This window comes from Eretmochelys imbricata, chromosome 1, assembly GCF_965152235.1.
Source record: "Eretmochelys imbricata isolate rEreImb1 chromosome 1, rEreImb1.hap1, whole genome shotgun sequence".
NCBI classification, from domain to species: domain Eukaryota; kingdom Metazoa; phylum Chordata; order Testudines; family Cheloniidae; genus Eretmochelys; species Eretmochelys imbricata.
In genome coordinates this window covers 317328718-317347395 of record NC_135572.1, presented here as the reverse complement: position 1 = coordinate 317347395, position 18678 = coordinate 317328718, and the positions used below count along the sequence as shown (strand labels likewise).

The following is an 18678-nucleotide window of genomic DNA, read 5'->3' as shown; positions in this document are numbered from 1 at the left end:
ACCATTAGGGTATGCTGCATGGCTCAACTGTTCTTCCAAGCTTTCCAGAGGAAGTGGATTAAGGCTCGGGAAGGGATGGAACTTGCACACCCTGTTAAGTTTAGTGACTGAGGAAGAGTTGTTCTATTGGGTATAAATGATAACTTCTGTATTTGCTTTTATAATGTGGTTGACATTTTCTGAGTTGGGGATTTAGCCACATAGTTCAATTGCAATAGATAGTTGTGTGGCTACGTCCTCTAGTCGGCTGTGAAAATTTCAACGTGTGTTGTACCTAGAGCTTAGGAGGGAAACATTCTGCCTGTCAGTCACAAAAAGAAATAAAGTGTTTTGAGATCCTTGCATGGAAGAGAGTATTTAAGTGCAAAATATTGTATATCTGTGTGGGTTTTTTTAATTTTATTTTTTGTGATTTTTATCTCTGGAGAATATACGTTATGTGTATGATCAGAAGGAAAAGCATAAAAAGTGAGATTCTAACTTTTATTTTCTAGATCTTTAGAAAGATAAGGTGATTTAAAAAAAAGAGGGAGACGATTAATATGTGATACTTAACCCCTTGTGGCTTAGTTTAATTAAAAAGTCTGGCGTATTACTAGGATCATAAGATGACTGCATTTATCAGCAATATTCCAAGCAACAGTAGACTGAGACTGATGATTTGTCATGAGTCACCTGGCCCCATGCAACGCTCAAGGCCCAGTTTTGGCACTCAATTATATTATCATAAATAATGCATGCAGCTTTCATAATGAAGGTTACCTATCAGGTTATTTATTTATGCTTCTCTTTAGAATTATGGTTTATAGTTTGTGTTACTGCTGACAGAATATATTTAAAAAGTAACATCATTGAGAGTAAAAGGTGATTTGAAATCATTCTGCAACTGGAATTTGTGTGAAACTTGTAGAAGTACTGTGTATAGAAAAAAAGGATACTTACAGGTGTTTTCTACATCCATTAGTGAAGAGATGTAGGAGGTGATGACTTCTATTTGTAAGCAGATTATGGAAAATATAGCTAAATGATTAAAACCATGAAATGACATAACGCTTTGAAAATAAACCTGTGACAAAACAATCTGGAAAGTTATTTGTTCACTAACATTGGAAATAATATTGTTTTACAAAACATATTACAATGGAAAACAATCTTTTTAATACAAAGAAAAGGAGTACTTGTGGCATCTTAGAGACTCACCAGTTTATTTGAGCATGAGCTTTCGTGAGCTACAGCTCACTTCATCGGATGCGTCCGATGAAGCTGTAGCTCACAAAAGCTTATGCTCAAATAAATTGGTGAGTTTCTAAGGTGCCACAAGTCCTCCTTTTCTTTTTGCGAATACAGACTAACATGGCTGCTACTCTGAAACCAAACTTTTTAATAATAGCATTCAACTGTTTTTCCTTTTCTTTCTCTCCTTGGCCATATGTCACCTTTATTTACAGTGACACAAAGTGCTGTAGTTAGAGCTATTGGATAAATTGACATGTATTTATTCTCATTTCTCATGGTTTCGTTCATCTTTAGACTTTAGTTCTTGATGTTCAGTTCAGAATGGTAGTCAGGTTCACCCATCTGTTCCAAAAGAGATCCTTGGATGCATGAAACTGCCCCCTTTTCTTCCTTCTATTGCTTGAGATACACACATGCGCACACACACATGAGCATGCGCACAAATATTTACATTGTGCTAAACTATTAAAACTTGGGAGGGAGAAGAAATCCCCATAAATACATTAATTTTTAGTTAAGGCTGCTGAGTGATGTAAAGCTTAATGATTAATCATTAATGATCTGGATGATGGGATGGATTGCACCCTCAGGAAGTATGCGGATGACACTAAGCCCAGGGGAGAGGTAGATACTCTGAAGGGTAGGGATAGGATCCAGAGTGACCTAGGCAAATTGAAGGTTTGGGCCAAAATAAATCTGATGAGGTTCAACAAGGACAAGTGCAGAGTCCTGCACGTAGGACGGAAGAATCCCATGCACTGCTACAGGCTGGGGACCAACTGGCTAAGCAGCAGTTCTGCAGAAAAGGACCTGGAGATTACAGTGGATGAGAAGCAGGATATGAGTCAACAGTGTGCCCTTGTTGCCAAGAAGGCTAACGGCATATTGGGCTGCATTAGTAGGAGCACTGCCAGCAGATCGAGGGAAGTGATTATTCTCCTCTATTTGTCACTGGTGAGGCCACATATGGAGCATTGTGTCCAGTTTTGGGCCCCCCACTGCAGTGGTCCTTCTCGAAGTTATTGCAGATTAGCAAAGGAAGGTGCCCTACCGTGGAGGAAGAAACAAAGCTGCCATCCCTCAAAACTTTCAGGAGAGGATTGCAGAGCACCTCCATGGAAGTTTCATCGCGTTCTCTCAGGACAACACAAGGGACATCCCTGTGTTCATAAACAAACTGCTCCGCATGACCACCTCCCCACCTGACTCTACGGGGGAATGAAAAGCAGATGATAACTGTACCTCTCTTTGTTGTATCGCTACATCTTCTAATACTAGTAAATTAATGAAGAGTTGATAGCTGTGTGCATCATTGAAGTGGGAAATATATTTACACACTGACCTGAGGTTCCTTCCACTGTGTTGGTCTCACCCATGTTCGACTGCCAGGGCTGACTTGGTCTGCAGTGGAATCTCAAACAGGTCCTGGAGTCAGTCTGTGTTCTAGGTGGTTGAAACAGTGGTTGAAGTCAGATATAGGGTCAGGATGAGGCCAAGGGCAGTGTTGAAATCGGGGTCTGAGGGCAGGCCATGGCTGAGAACTGGGGTCAGTGTCTATGGATAAGCCCCAACTCAGGATCACAGAGTAAGGAGGCAGGCCAAAGGTTGAAGCCAGTTAGAGAGTCAATCCTAGGGACTGGAGGTCAGGAGACATGCAGGGTTGGAGTGGGTCAGTAACAGGGCGGGAGCAGGGTCAGTGAAGGGCACAGACAAGATTGAAGCAGTCTAGAACAAGGCTCAGGCAAGCCTGGGGGCAGGCACAGGAACCGGATCAAGAGCAGGCTGGAAGCCTAGGGAATCTGTAAGATTGAGATAGCAGGTGGATTCTTGGCCAAGTAATGCTAATGCACAGAATAACTTGCAGCTCTGGCAGGGTCAGTGAAATGCCTGTGCCTGTGGGTCATCTGATCCATGCCCTGCTCAGAGAGAGGTTTCTGCAGCACGCCAGAGGGCTCTGCTTACAGGATAAATCGGTACAGCTCAGTTGACGTAGCATACCTCAGTGACAATGAGTCACTGCAGACTCTGATGGAGGGGTGAGTCTTGGCACCTATTGAGGTTCTGGGGATGGGTGACTGAGTGAGCGGCCCTGCTCTGCCTGTGGGTTTGCCTCGCACCTGGTTTGCAGCATAGCTGGACACCCCCGGTAGCATGTCCCCCATCCTCCTCCTCCTCCTCGCCCTCTCCTTCTTCCTCCTTCTAGCTGTCCGTGGCAGTGGTCTGTGTCTTAGGCTCTTCAGAGGTATATGTGTGGCGGGGAGGTGGGGACGGTGTCTTTGCCAAGACTCTTTGTAAGAGCTGCCTGTCTTTGGCTCAGCACCAGATTGAATATTGGCCTCCTTGGCCTTCTGGTATGTCTATCTCAGTTCTTTCATTTCATGCGGCATTGCTACTGATCCTTGTCGTACCCCTTCTGCATCCCCCGTGCAATCTGCTTATAGATGTCCACATTTCTACGGTCGGTCCGTAGCTGTGCCTGCACAGCCTCATCTCCCCACGGGCCTAGGAGATCCAACATCTCTTGTCTTCTCTAGGCCAGAGTATGTCTGGAGCACATAGCTGGCATGATCAGCTGGGCAGTTGCACACAACAATGGAGAGCTGCTAGGTGTGCTTGCCAAGCTGGGCAATCAGGAAAAGGCATTTCAGAAATTTGAATTGACTTTAGTGTGCTGACCATGACTCTATGCCATTCGGGGAGGTCGCCATAATATGGCACTTACATGGGTGAGAGATGAACTTAAGTATAGACACATGCACAAATAGGTTGATGCAAGATGGCTTAGGTTGACCTAACTTTGTAGTGTAGACCAGGCCTGAATGATGCATGGGTCCTGTTGAAAAAATAGTAGTGTGATCATGTATCTAAAAACTGTATCATAATGCATATGTACAAGGGAGCTGAATTAAGATTTCACAGGCAACTTTAACTCTGGCATTTCCTTACGTTTGAGTGCTTGACTTTGCAAGCTTAGTAATGTTCTTTTAGCACAGTTTTTTGAGTGTAATTATAATTATTACGTACTTTAAGGGGTTGGGCATCCTCATTAGAGGAAAACGTGAACACAAGACAGTGTTCTTTGTGTCCTGTATATGACTATGTGAAATGAAACATTAGTATTACTTGTAATAGATGAAACGTTAGTATTATTTGTATTAGATGGTTAATGTGACTTGAGATTTTGTCAGAGAGATGTAATGGGCATGAAATGGAGGACACTGGTGCTGTGGGATTGTTATTTGGTATAAAGGGCTTATGACATGAGGTTATGTGCATGCAATTGGCTAATGGACCATTTTCAAATTTCTTAACTTGTAGATTTATTTTTACCTCCCTCTAACCTCCTTGTTGAAGCATTGTGCTTTGGAAGAATGAGCATAGAGTCAGGAGGTCCAGAATTCTAATAACATCTCTGCCATTGACTCACTGGGTGACCTTGGGGACATTGTTTTGCCTTCCCATCTCTGTTTCTTTATCTGTAATACACTGAGCCAGATCCTCAGCTGGTGTAAATCAGTGTGGCCCCATTGACTTCCACAGTGCTACGACAATGTATGCAATGTGATAATCGGACACATAGGGGTTAATAATTGTCTACCTCACCTACCTTGATAATTAATTAGCTAATATCCATACATGCTTTGTACATATAAAGTGCTAGAAAAATGTTAAACATTATCACTAACATTCTTGGAATGCAATTTGTACAAGACTTGCCTCTCAGCAATCTGTACTTAAAGTTAACGTTTTATTGGGGGGGGGGGTAAATGCAAATAGATCTTCTGTGCACATTTGGTACACAAGAACTTGTGCCAAAAAGAGATATGGGAAGAAAATTCTATCATCCTTTTTAAAATACAGACAGAAACTACCAGTACAAAAATTATGAATTAATGACACACTTGTCTATTTGTGTTTACGTCAACTTTAAAAAAATAAATAAAAACCTTGGAGAGATAGAAATGTTGCTTGCAACTCATTAGGTCTGTTAATCTGTTTCATGACAGTAGTAACTATTGCCTGTAAAAGAGGGAAAAAATCAGACTATTATCTACTGTTTGGCATGAATGCCTAGATATATATGAAATCATAAAATGCAAGGAAGGAGTAATAACGTTATTTACATAGTTTCTGCTTAAAAGGAAAAAACAACTAGAAACCATTTCCTATGCAATGGAACTCAAAGGCTTCTATATTCATGGAAGGGGGGGGGGAAGAATCAAGAATTACCTTTCTTGGAATTCTGTTAGTAAGCACAATGAGAGATTTAAAATTGTTAGAATGTAATAACCTTAAGCCTGAACACAGATACTTTGCTTAATATTCAGTATGCTTTGTTTTGAATTAACGTTATTTTTTTATTTCAGACACACATGCATTGCAATTTAGGGTTACATTAAAAGATTTTGGGCTTTGGATATGTATTTAGAAGATGATTTTTATATTAAATGGAAATAATTTTGCTTCCTTAGGGCCTCATTCTGAAAAATAATATTCATTTTTGAACAGTAGAAGCATCTATCTTAAGAACTAAAACTGAGATATACAGTCAGCTTACTAGCTCTTTAAAGGGAACTAAATCTACTTGACACCCTAAAGCAAGTCACTACTTCTAGTTTATTATGAAATGTGCACATTTCATAGACAGTATATGACGATATATCTTGATTTTTTTTTCTCTTTCACTAAAACAGTTGAGAAATAGGGAGGAACTGGTTAAGAATTTGAAAGTGGAAGGCAGCTTGGGTGAAAGAGATCATGAAATGATGAGTTCATGATTTTAAGGAATGGTAGGAGGGAAATCAGCACAATAAAGATAATGGATTTCAAGAAGCCAGACTTCAGCAAACTTGGGGAGTTGGTAGGTAAGATCCTATAGGAAGCAAGTCAAAGGGGAAAAACAGAGTTGGTATTTTTTCAGAGAGATATTATTAAGGGCACAAGAGCAAATTATCCCACTGGGTAGGAAAGATAGGAAGGTGGGGCAAGAGACCACCATGGCTTAACCAGGAGATCTTCAATGATCTGAAACTCCAAAAAGAGTCCTACAAAAAGTGGAAACTAGGTCAAATTACAAAGGATGAATATAAACAAACAACAAAGCATGTAGGGACAAAATTAGAAAGGCCAAGGCACAAAATGAGAGTAAACTAGCTAGACACACAATGGGATACAAGAAAACATTCTACAAATACATTAGAAGCAAGAGGAAGACCAAAGACAGGGTGGGCCCGTTACTCAATGGGGGGGGGGGGGGTATAACAGAAAATGTAGCAATAGCAGAAGTGCTAAACGAGGTTCATGTTTCAGTTTTCACCAAAAAGTTTAGTAGCCATTGGACATCTAACTTAATGAATTCCAAGGAAAATGAGGTGGGCTCAGAGGCTAAAACAGGGAAAGTGCATGTTAAAAATTATTTAAACAAGTTAGATGTCTTCAGTTCACCAGGGCCTGGTGAAATGCATTCTAGAATCACAGGTGCCGAATTTCGAAAGTGTCGGGGGGGTGGTCAACCCCCATCTCTGCCCCAGGCCCTGCCCCATTCATAGAATCATAGACTAGAATCATAGAATATCAGGGTTGGAAGGGACCTCAGGAGGTCATCTAGTCCAACCCCCTGCTCAAAGCAGGACCAATCCCCAACTAAATCATCCCAGCCAGGGCTTTGTCAAGCTTAACCTTAAAAACCTCTAAGGAAGGAGATTCCTCCACCTCCCTAGATAACCCATTCCAGTGCTTCAGCACCCTCCTAGTGAAAAAGTTTTTCCTAATATCCAATCTAAACCTCCCCCACTGCAATTTGAGACCATTACTCCTTGTTCTGTGATCTGGTACCACTGAGAACAGTCTAGATCCATCCTCTTTTGAACCCCCTTTCAGGTAGTTGAAAGCAGCTATGAAATCCCCCCTCATTCTTCTCTTCTGCAGACTAAATAATCCCAATCCCCTCAGCTTCTCCTCATAAATCATGTGCTCCAGCCCCCTAATAATTTTTGTTGCCCTCCACTGGACTCTTTCCAATTTTTCCACATCCTTCTTATAGTGTGGGGCCCAAAACTGGACACAGTACTCCAGGCCTCACCAATGCCGAACAGAGGGGAATTATCACATCCTTCGATCTGCTGGCAGTGCTCCTACTTATACAGCCCAAAATGCCGTTAGCCTTCTTGGCAACAAGGGCACACTGTTGACTCATATCCAGCTTCTCATCCACTGTAATCCCTAGGTCCTTTTCTGCAAAACTGCTGCTTAGCCACTCGGTCCCTAGTCTGTAGCAGTGCATGGGATTCTTCCGTCCTAAGTGCAGGACTCTGCACTTGTCCTTGTTGAACCTCATCAGATTTCTTTTGGCCCAGTCCTCTAATTTGTCTAGGTCCCTCTGTGTCCTATCACTACCCTCCAGCATATCTACCACTCCTCCCAGTTTAGTGTCATCTGGAAACTTGCTGAGGGTGCAATCTACGCCATCCTCCAGATCTTTAATGAAGATATTGAACAAAACTGGCCCCAGGACCGACCCTTGGGGCACTCCACTTGATACTAGCTGCCAACTAGACATGAAGCTATTGATCACTACCCGTTGAACCCGACAATCTAGCCAGCTTTCTATCCACCTTATAGTCCATTCATCCAGCCCATACTTCTTTAAGTTGCTGGCAAGAATACTGTGGGAGACCGTATCAAAAGCTTTGCTAAAGTCAAGGAATAACAGGTCCACTGCTTTCCCCTCATCCACAGAGCCAGTTATCTTGTCATAGAAGGCAATTAGGTTAGTCAGGCATGACTTGCCCTTGGTGAATCCATGCTGACTGTTCCTGATCACTTTCCTCTCCTCTAAGTGCTTCAAAATTGATTCCTTGAGGACCTGCTCCATGATTTTTAAAGGGACTGAGGTAAGGCTGACTGTCCTGTAGTTCCTCAGATCCTCCTCCTTCCCATTTTTAAAGATGGACACCACATTAGCCTTTTTCCAGTCATCCGGGACCTCCCCCGATTGCCATGAGTTTTCAAAGATAATGGCCAATGGCTCTGCAATCACATCCGCCAACTCCTTTAGTACCCTCGGATACAGTGCATCCGGTCCAATGGACTTGTGCTCGTCCAGCATTTCTAAATAGTCTTGAACCACTTCTTTCTCCACAGAGGGCTGGTCCCCATACTGTGCTGCCCAGTGCAGTAGTCTGGTAGTTAACCTTCTTTGTGAAGACAGAGGCAAAAAAAGCATTGAATAGATTAGCTTTTTCCACATCCTCTGTCACTGGGTTGCCTCCCCCATTCAGCAAGGGGCCCACACTTTCCTTGACCACCTTCTTGTTGCTAAAATACCTGAAGAAACCTTTCTTGTTACTCTTAACATCCCTTGCTAGCTGCAAATCCAAGTGTGATTTGCCCTTCCTGATTTCACTCCTTCATTTTTGTACTCCTCCCTGGTCATTTGTCCAATCTTCCACTCCATCCCTTCCCCCAAAACCCCACCACTCCACCTTTTCCGGCCCCCACTCCACTGCTGCCCTGCCTCTTCCCACCCCTGCTCCACCCCCATCTCGCCTCTTCCCACCCAGTTCCACCCCTCCCGAGTGTGCCACATCGTCGCTCCTCCCCCCTCCCTCCCAGCCTCATGCATGCCACGAAACAGCTGATTGCAGCAGATATGAGGCACAGGGAGGGAAGGGGAGGCACTGATCTGCAGGGCCCGCTGGCAGGCAGGAGGTGCTGTGGGGATGGCGGGGGAGGTGATGGGGAGCATATTTTCCCCATTGGTGTTCCAGCCTCGGAGGACCCACAGAGTCGGGCGCCAATGCCTAGAATACTCAAGGCACTGACTGAAGAGATATCTAAGCCACGAACAATTATCTTCGAACAGTCATGGAATACAGTGAGATTCCAGAGGACTGGAAATGGACAAATATAGTGCCAATCTATAAAAAGGGGAGTAAGGACAACCCAGGGAATTACAGACCAGTCAGTTTAATTTCAATACCCAGAAAGATAATGGAGCAAATAATTAAGCAATCAATTTGCAAACACTTAGAAGATAATAAAGTGATAACTAACAGTCAGCATGGATTTGTCAAGAACAAATTGTGTCAAACCAACCTAATAGCTTTCTCTGGTAGGGTAACAACCCATGTGGATGGGGGGGAAGTGGTAGCTGTGGTATATCTTGACTTTAGTAAGGCTTTTGATACTGTCTCGCATGACCCTTCTCATAAACAAACTGGGGAAATACAGCCTAGAATCTGATGGAGCTACTGTAAGGTGGGTGCATAACTGGTTGGAAAACTGTTCCCAAAGAGTAGTTATCAGTCGTTCACAGTCAAGCTGTAAGGGCATATCAAGTGGGCTCCTGCAGGATGAGTTCTGGGTCCAGTTCTGTTCAGTTTCTTCATCAGTGATTTAGATAATGGCATAGACAGTACACTTATAAAGTTTGCGGATGATACCAAGCTGGGAGGAGTTGCAAGTGCTTTGGTGGATAGGATTAAAATTCAAAATGATCGGACAAATTGGAGAAATGGTCTGAAGTTTATAGGATGAAATTCAGTAAGGACAAATGCAAAGTACTCCATTTAGGAAGGGACAATCAGTTACACACAAACAAAATGGAAAATGACTGCCTGGGAAGGAGCACTGTGGAAAGGGATCTGGGGGTCATAGTGGACCACAAGCTAAATATGAGTCAACAGTGTAACACTGTTGCAAAAAAAGCAAACATTCTGGGATGTATTAGCATGAGTGTTGTAAGTAAGATGCAAGAAGAAATTCTTCTGTTCTACTCCACACTGATTAGGTCTCAACTGGAGTATTGTGTGCAGTTCTGGGTGCCACATTTCAGAAAAGATGTGAACAAATTGGAAAAGTCTAGAGAGCACAACAAAAATGATGAAAGGTTTAGAAAACATGACCTATGAGAGAAGATTGAAAAAATTTGTTTGTTTAGTCTGGAGAAGAGAAGACTGAGAGGGGATATAACAGTTTTCAAGTACATAAAAGGTTGTTACAAGAAGGAAGGAGAAAAATTGTTCTCCTTCACCTCTGAGGTTAGGACAAGAAGCAATGGGCTTAAATTGCAGCAAGGGTGGTTTAGGTTGGACATCAGGAAAAAATTCCTAACTCTCAGGGTGGTTAAGCACTGGAATAAATTGCCTAGGGAGGTTGTGGAATCTCCATCATTGGAGATTTTTTAGAGTAGGTGTCAAGGCTCATTCCCCACTCTGGCACTTTTGAGTGCAGAAGGTGGGAGCTTAAAAGGATTCTAAAAATTAATACTGCCCACTCCAGGCTAGTATTAAACTCCAAAGGTCACGGCTTGTCTCTGACCTTGAATGGGTAGATGCTCCCACCACTCAAGTGCAACCTCCCCCCCCCCCCCTTTTGAGAACCCAGGAAGGAGCACTTGGGAATTCCTTCCTGTGGGGTACCCTCAAGCTCTTTCACCCCCCACTCCCCCACCCCCCCGCCGGGGAAGAGCTGAGAAAGAAAACAAAGTAAATCAGCAGTTGCCACCAGCTAATTAAACAACATATGCACAAACCTCTTAGGACACACACAAAAACCCCCAGTCCTGTTCTTAAAGAAGTTAAATTTTATTAAAAACAAAAAGAAAGAAAATACATTTGGAACTTAGGCTATTGCTAGAATTAAAAAGAACAAATATAATAATTAAGCATCAAGAATGGTTTTCTTGAGGTCCAGCTTACAAGCAAAAGAAAAGCATTTGGAGGTTAGCACAGAGGAGTCCACAAGCCAATAAAAAATAAAAGAAATAACCCTAATCATGTCCTTCCTACACATTCCCTGATTTACTTGCATATCTGGGGTTCTAAGAAGTAGTTCTAGGTATGATCTGATGATTTTCCATACCTGGTTTAAAGCTTCTTATAACATTGCTGGTATGTGTCTCCTCTCTCCGGAGAACAACAGACAGACCAACCAAGGGAAAGATTTTTTTTCCAATTTTAAAAAGTTCTAGCCCTCCCATTGTCTCTTTTGGTCAGGTGCTCACTCACTTTCCTTTGCCTATGCATGCAGTCAGACTTTTTAACCCTTTACAGGTAAAGCAAGTAGAGAACAGCTACCAAGAGGGATTCTATAGCTAACTGGCTGGCTGGGTCTCCACAAAAGAGAGCTACCCCCCCTTTCATTTATCACAGCAGGTTAGACAAACACTCGTCAGGAATGTTCTAGATAATACTTAGTCCTGCCATGAGTGCAAGGGACTGGACTAGAAGACCTCTCGAGTTTCCTTCCAGTCCTACTATTGTATGAGTCTGTGATTACCAGAACTCATGATTCTGATTCTGCAAAGTACTAAGATAAAATGCTGTAAACTGGGGGCGTTCAACATCCCAGAGATTTAGGCCTCAGATACAGTACTATTGTAATGGTCTTAGCCGTGAAGGTATTCTTTACATTTACCTTTTCTTGGTGACTTGTACTCAAGTTCTCATTTTAACTTTCCCATATTACACAGAGGAGATATATAGATATACTTATGAAACCAGTTGTTTTAGATAACCTTTTCTCTTGAATCTTGTAGAACAGTGACACAGAAGAAGTAGATTGTTATTTTACTGGGTTGTGCTTTATTTTGAAATATTTCATTTCTTGGTGGTGATAGTCTGAACACACTGACTTGTCATGAGTCCCCTAGAGACATGTGATTTCGAAGCGTAATCCTGTTCAAGGGCTGTGGCCACAATGAGAATGGAGGAGACTATGGTTATCTAATGTTATTCAGGTACTACATGGAGACTGCTTAATTGTAATTAGTAATAAATAAAGGATTTTTTTTAACAGTTTGGATCCATGCTTCTGTTTAATTTGAAATAAAGATTTATTTTTTCCAATTGTATATAACTTGTCATTATTGTAGCTATATCAACATGGTATTGTGAATAGATTACGTGGGTTGGACAGAGTGCTAGAGACATAACTGTACTCTGCTGCACTTGGAGCAAGATGGGCTAGACCTAATCGATCTCTTCCATCTCTAATTTCTGTGATATTACTGTGATTGATTTTCATTATTACCACTGACTGAATAATAAAAATGGTAAGAAACAGAGTATTACTCTTGTGTTCTCTCAAGTAATTAATTTCATTGCTGGAGAATGCTATCTATTGTATAATACCATAGCACATTGTTTCAGTAGACATATTCCCTGTGGAGTATTGAATGATGAAAGTGTCTAGGTGCCTGCTTAATTGTACATGAGCATTTCTCAACTGTCAGTTCTGCTGGTGCTTGTTGAGCTATTAATTTGGAATGAAGTAACACAGGAGGAAAACATGTTATCTGATGATATAAAAACACCCATTTGTCAGAAAATAAATGAATCTGCTTTGAAAACACATCTGTTGTGAGGAGATGGAATAAAATGGTTTATTAGCCTAGCCATGTCTTGACTCTGACAACCCCTGTTGGAAAAGATACAATGAAGCTCTCAATCGGTCACAAGTCACCAAGTAAATTCTGGTAAGATTTTTGAGTCAGTACAATAAAAAAGTTCTTATTTTATATTTTACAGGTTATATTATATCCAACATCCAATAGCTCAAAGTCGCCTGAGTTGCATAAAATGATAGTCCCCAAAAACAGCCAGGACTCTGACTTGAAGATTAAACTGGCAGTGAGGATGGATAAACCACCCCATATGAAGCATTGTGGGTGAGTATGGTATTTTTGAATTCCTCTGCATGTTATTTAGTTCCAATATTATGTTCACATTTTTCCACTTGTAACTATAAGACAAAGTTGAGAAGCAGCACTGAAATGCACAACAGTTGCTGTAATATGGGAAGGTACCATGTGCTGGCTTTATAAGTAATTTGTACCCTGGACTAACATTTAATTCAAAGGATTCACTGGGATGTAAAGACAAATTGTAAGAACGAATTCTAAGATGTCAGAGTGAAAAGTGCAATGCCATTTACAAAAAGCAGTTCTTGAATGTTAGGCTTAGAGTTAATAATGATTTTTAAAATACTTGATATCTAGGTGGCACACAATTTCCATTAAAATAAAATAAATTTTGTATGTGAATGTGGTGCTATTTATAACACAAAAAGTTTGTCCTCTCATGTTCAATATTTCGGTTCAAGGATATTTGCAGTATAGTACCAATTTAGGAACATTTTCCTGTTTTTATATCTTACATTAGAGCTATGTGTAATGGATTATAAAAAAAAATATGAAAACACATGGCCAGCATCCCCCATCCCAACTGCAAAAATAATAATGTTTCCTGCAAAAGGAAAAGGCTTCAATTACAAGTGTTACAAAGTGTTCGGCAGGCATATTTTTTATCCTTCTACACAATGCAAACAAAAGGCAGAAGGTTTCCAGAAAAAGAACACCATTCTAGATTCTAATTGTTACTGTATAAATTAGCATTGAGTATGCTATTAAATTCTTCTGAAATACTTCCTATTGTCTCTATTTTGCCTATTTCAGACAGGGCTGGTGTCGTCGCCTATTATTAAGGATGCCCCAGACTTCCTATTATATAACACAGTTTTCAGTTCCTTTTGACTTTGCTAAACTTTAACCGTATGGCCTGAAATTTTCCATGACCCGTGTCTGCCTCAGGATGGTTTTTTTGTGAAAATGTCAGCCCAAATGGTTCTGTTGTTTCAAAGAATGAGACTTGGGATTGGTAGGGCAAGGAGACTGGGACTGGTTGTTCAAGGGGACCGAGCTCAGGAGCCTGGGGCATTAGGGGAGAGATGCATTGGGTGAGGAGCTGGGAAGGGGGAACTGGGACTGGCTGGGCAAGGAGAGTATGATGGGATGAGAAGTCTGAGAATTGGAAACTGAGACTGGGTAGTCAAGGAGAATAGGACAGGGATAAGAAGCCAGGAGTGGGAAGTTGGGGAGAGGTTGGAGGGGACAGGGCAGAAGGGGTCAAGCTTCAGGGGGAGGGAAGGCAAAGGGACAGGCAGAAGTGAGTCTGTGCAGACTAGAAGACATTTCCATTCAGAACCTGTAATAGAACCCATGATTCCTGAGTTTCAATATTCTTCTGTTCTCAGAAAATATCTGTGAAACCAACTGGCAAAGTGTGTTTCCATCTCCCTTTAGTGCTTCCACCTACAGGATGATGATCTACTATTGAGATCAGTTACTCCATTAGCTCACATGGCTGGAGTCTGTGTGGTGGTCCAGATCTGCTGCTGTGGGTGTCAATATGATGCCACATGATGGAATTTCTTGGGGGGGTTTCAGGGTTTTGGTTTTTTTTAATAATTAGGGCATTATTAAGAAAAACATGTTAAAAGTAGGGATGTAAAACCAGTTAATCGGTAAGCATTAGGCTTCCCTGTTAACTGACATTAACCGTTAACCCCCAGCTGCACCAGCCAGCCCATGGCCGTGCCACGCCAAACCCGGCCATGTCGGCCGGACCTCAGCCCCTGGCTACACCACTCTGGCCCCGGCCGTGCAGCGCCAATTTCTGGCATTGCTGGCCGGACCCCAGATCCTGGCTGCACTAGCCAGACTCCAGCCGTGCCCCACTAGCTGGCCAACTGACCCCAGCCCAAGCCCCTGCCTCACCAGCCAGAGCAACCCCAGCCCCTCTCCCTTTAATCAGTTAACTGTTTAAATGATAGAATTTTAATAGTTTAAACGGTTAACTTTTTAAACTATATTTACATCCCTAGTTAAAAGAACATTAATAAGTTGGCAAATTCAAGCACTCAAGCAACTCTAATTTATTCCCTTCATGTGGATGCAATGTGATACACTGGATGGACCTCCTCTGGGGAAGGATTAGGTCTGTGTAGTAAAGAAGGGTGACATCTGTAGGACCTCTGCCTTTGTTGACAAAGTTGGAAAGTGTTTCGTGACTCAGGCTGGAGGTTGCTGAAGTAGAAAGGAGGTTGTCATAGTTAAGGAACTTGAATACTGTGCTGGCAAATTAGATTCTAACCCTGCCTCTTCCAAAGAGTTCCTGTGTGATTCTGGGCAAGTCACTTAAACCAGACTTTTCACATGTGGTCATTAATTTTGTGTTCCTGTTTCTCTGGGTGTCTGAACTGAGAAATCTGGGTCTGATCTGCAGAAGTGCTGAGGACTTACAATTGCAACTGAAATCTGTGGGAACAGTGTTTTGAACATAGGAGGTGCTAAATACTACGGAGTACTCTGAAACGTCAGGTCCTGCGCGTTCAAATAGGGCATTACAAGTTAATGGATACTTTTGACCTTAATCTCTCCGTGCTTCAGTCCCCACTCTGTAAAATGAAAAAAACAAGACCTCTTCATCTCACAGGGATATTGTGAAGATAAATTCATTGATGTTTGTGAAGCACCACATACTATTGTTAGGAATACCATAGAATAGTAATTAATTTAATAATTCTGTTTTCTGAGCAGGTTTGACGAGCGTGCAGTAAATAAGGTCTAGAGCCATACATGGAACAGTGAGGAGAAAACCAAATATTGAATAGCTGCTTATTAAGTGATCAGTATCCATCCTCGGCACTGAATCAGAGAAGGGTCGGTAGGAAAACATATATGATTGTGTAATTAAAGACTGTTATCAGAAGGCATATGCACAAAGATAGTGCTATTATAAGGTGGGTGCATAACTGGTTGGAAAATCGTTCCTAGGGAGTAGTTATCAGTGGTTCACAGTCACGCTGGAAGGGCATAACGAGTGAGGTCCCACAGGGATTGGTTCTGGGTCTGGTTCTGTTCAATATTTTCATCAATGATTTAGATAATGGCATAGAGAGTATACTTATAAAGTTTGTGGACGATACCAAGCTGGAAGGGGTTGCAAGTGCTTTGGAAGTTAGGATTAAAATTCAAAATGATCTGGACAAACTGGTCTGGAGAAATGGTCTGAAGTAAATAGGATGAAATTCAATAAGGACAAATGCAAAATACTCCACTTAGGAAGGAATAATCAGTTGCACGCGTACAAAATGGGAAATGACTGTCTGGGAAGGAGCACTGCGGAAAGGAATCTGGGGGTCATAGTGGATCACAAGCTAAATATGAGTCAACAGTGTAACGCTGTTGCAAAAAAAGCAAACATCATTGTGGGATGTATTAGCAGGAGTATTGTAAGCAAGACACGAGAAGTAATTCTCACACTCCATGCTGATTAGGTCTCAACTGGAGTACTGTGTCCAGTTCTGGGCACCACATTTCAGGAAAGATGTGGACAAATTGGAGAAAGTCCAGAGAAGAGCAACAAAAATGATGAAAGGTCTAGAAAACATGACCTATGAAAGCAGATTGAAAACACTGGATTTGTTTAGTCTGGAGAAGAGAAGACTGAGGGTATGTCTACACTACGAAACTAGGTCGATTTTATAGAAGTCAATTTTTAGAAATCGATTTTATACAGTCAATTGTGTATGTCCCCACTAAGCGCATTAAGTCGGCGGAGTGCATCCTCACTACCCTGGCTAGCGTCGACTCACAGAGCAGTGTGCTGTGGGAAACTTTCCCGCAGTCTCCGCTGCCCACTGTAATTCTGGGTTAAGCTCCCAATGCCTGATGGGGCAAAAACATTGTCTTGGGTGGTTCTGGGTACATTTAGTCAGTCTCCCCTGCCTCCCTCCCTTCCTCCCTCCGTGAAAGCAACGGCAGACAATCATTTCGCACCTTTTTTCCTGGGTTACCCATGCAGACACCATAGCACGGCAAGCATGAAGCCCGCTCAGCTCACCGCTGCTGTTGCGAGCATTGTAAACACCTTGTACGTTATACTGCAGTATGTGCAGAACCTGGCTAAGAGACGGCAGCACAAGGACGATTGTGAGGAGGACGTGGACACAGACATTCCTGAAAGCATGGGATGTGGCAACTGGGACATCATGGCAGCAGTGGGGCTGGTTGATAAAGTGGAACGCCGATTCTGGGCCCAGCAAACAAGCACAGACTGGTGGGACCGCATAGTCTTTCAGGTATGGGATGATTCCCAGTGGTTGCGAAACTTTCACATACGTAAGGCCACTTTCCTGGAACTCTGTGAGTTGCTTTCCCCTTCCCTGAAGTGTAGGAATACCAAGATGAGAGCTGCCCTGACAGTTGAGAAGCAAGTGGCCATAGCCCTGTGGAAGCTTGCAACACCTGACTGCTACCGGTCAGTTGGGAATCAATTTGGAGTTGGCAAATCTACTGTGGGGACTGCAGTGATTCAAGTAGCCAATGCAATCACTGACGTTCTGCTATCAAGGGTAGTGACTCTGGGAAATGTGCAGGTCATAGTGGATGGCTTTGCTGCAATGGGTTTCCATTACAGTGGGGCGATAGGCGGAACCACCTTCCCAACCAGTACATAAACCGCAAAGTGTACTTTTCAATGGTGCTGCAAGCACTTGTAGATCACAAGGGATGTTTCACATCAACGTGGCATGGCCAGGAAAGGTGCATGACGCTCACATCTTTAGAAACTCCGGGCTGTTTGAGCAACTGCAAGAAGGGATTTACTTCCCAGACCATAAAATTACTGTTGGGGATGTTGAAATGCCAATAGTTATCCTTGGACCCACCCTACCACTTGCTCCCATGGCTCATGAAGTCATACACAGGCAGCCTGCACAGTAATAAGGAGCAGTTCAACTACAGGCTGAGCAAGTGCAGAATGGCAGTAGAATGTGTCTTTGGACGTTTAAAAGCTCACTGGCGCTGTTTGCTGACTAGGTTAGACCTCAGCGCAACCCAACGTTCCCATTGTTATTGCTGCTTGCTGTGTGCTCCACAATATCTGTGAGAGTAAGGGGGAGACATTTATGGCAGGGTGGGAGGTTGAGGCAAATTGCCTGGCTGCCAATTTTGAACAGCCAGACACCAGGGCAATTAGAAGAGCCCAGGTAGGCACACTATGCATCAGAGAGGCTTTGAAAACCAATTTTATGACTGACCAGGCTACGGTGTTACAGTTGTGTGTGTTTTTCCTTGATGCAAACCTGCCCCCTTTGTTGATTTTTATTCCCTATAAGCCAACCACCCTCCCCCCTTCAATCACAGCTGGCAAAGAAAATAAAGTCACTATTGTTTTGAAACCATGCATTCTTTCTTTATTAATTTAAAAAAAGGGGAGATAACTGATAAGGTAGCCCGGGTGGGGAGGGGGAGGAGGGAAGGACAAAGCCACATTGCTTATTGTAGCCACATGACAAATCAAAACTGTTTTGAATGCCAGCCTTCTGTTGCTTCGGCCATCCTCTGGAGTGGAGTTGCTGGGTGCCCGGAGCCTCCCCCCGCCCCCGTGTTCTTGGGCCTCTGGGTGAGGAGGATATGGAACTTGGGGAGGATGGCAGGTGGTTGTACAGTGGATGCAGCGGCGATCTGTGCTCTTGTTGGCTTTCCTGCCGCTTTACCAGACACCTGAACATGTCCGTTTGCTCCCCCATTAGCCTCAGCATTGCATCCTGCCTCTTCTCATCGCACTCACTTAATGCTTTCCTGGACTCTGCCAC

General features: G+C 42.8%; 1 protein-coding gene across 3 annotated transcripts in view; it reads left to right on the top strand.

Annotated features, from left to right (window-relative positions):
• CADPS2 (calcium dependent secretion activator 2) overlaps nt 1-18678 on the top strand; it is a 561163-nt gene that overhangs the window by 302334 nt on the left and 240151 nt on the right. For all 3 annotated transcript variants that reach the window (XM_077834502.1, XM_077834493.1, XM_077834509.1), the window contains exon 8: nt 12768-12907. In XM_077834502.1, coding sequence (XP_077690628.1) covers nt 12768-12907 — 140 coding nt within the window. The remainder of the gene's footprint in view (nt 1-12767; nt 12908-18678) is intronic.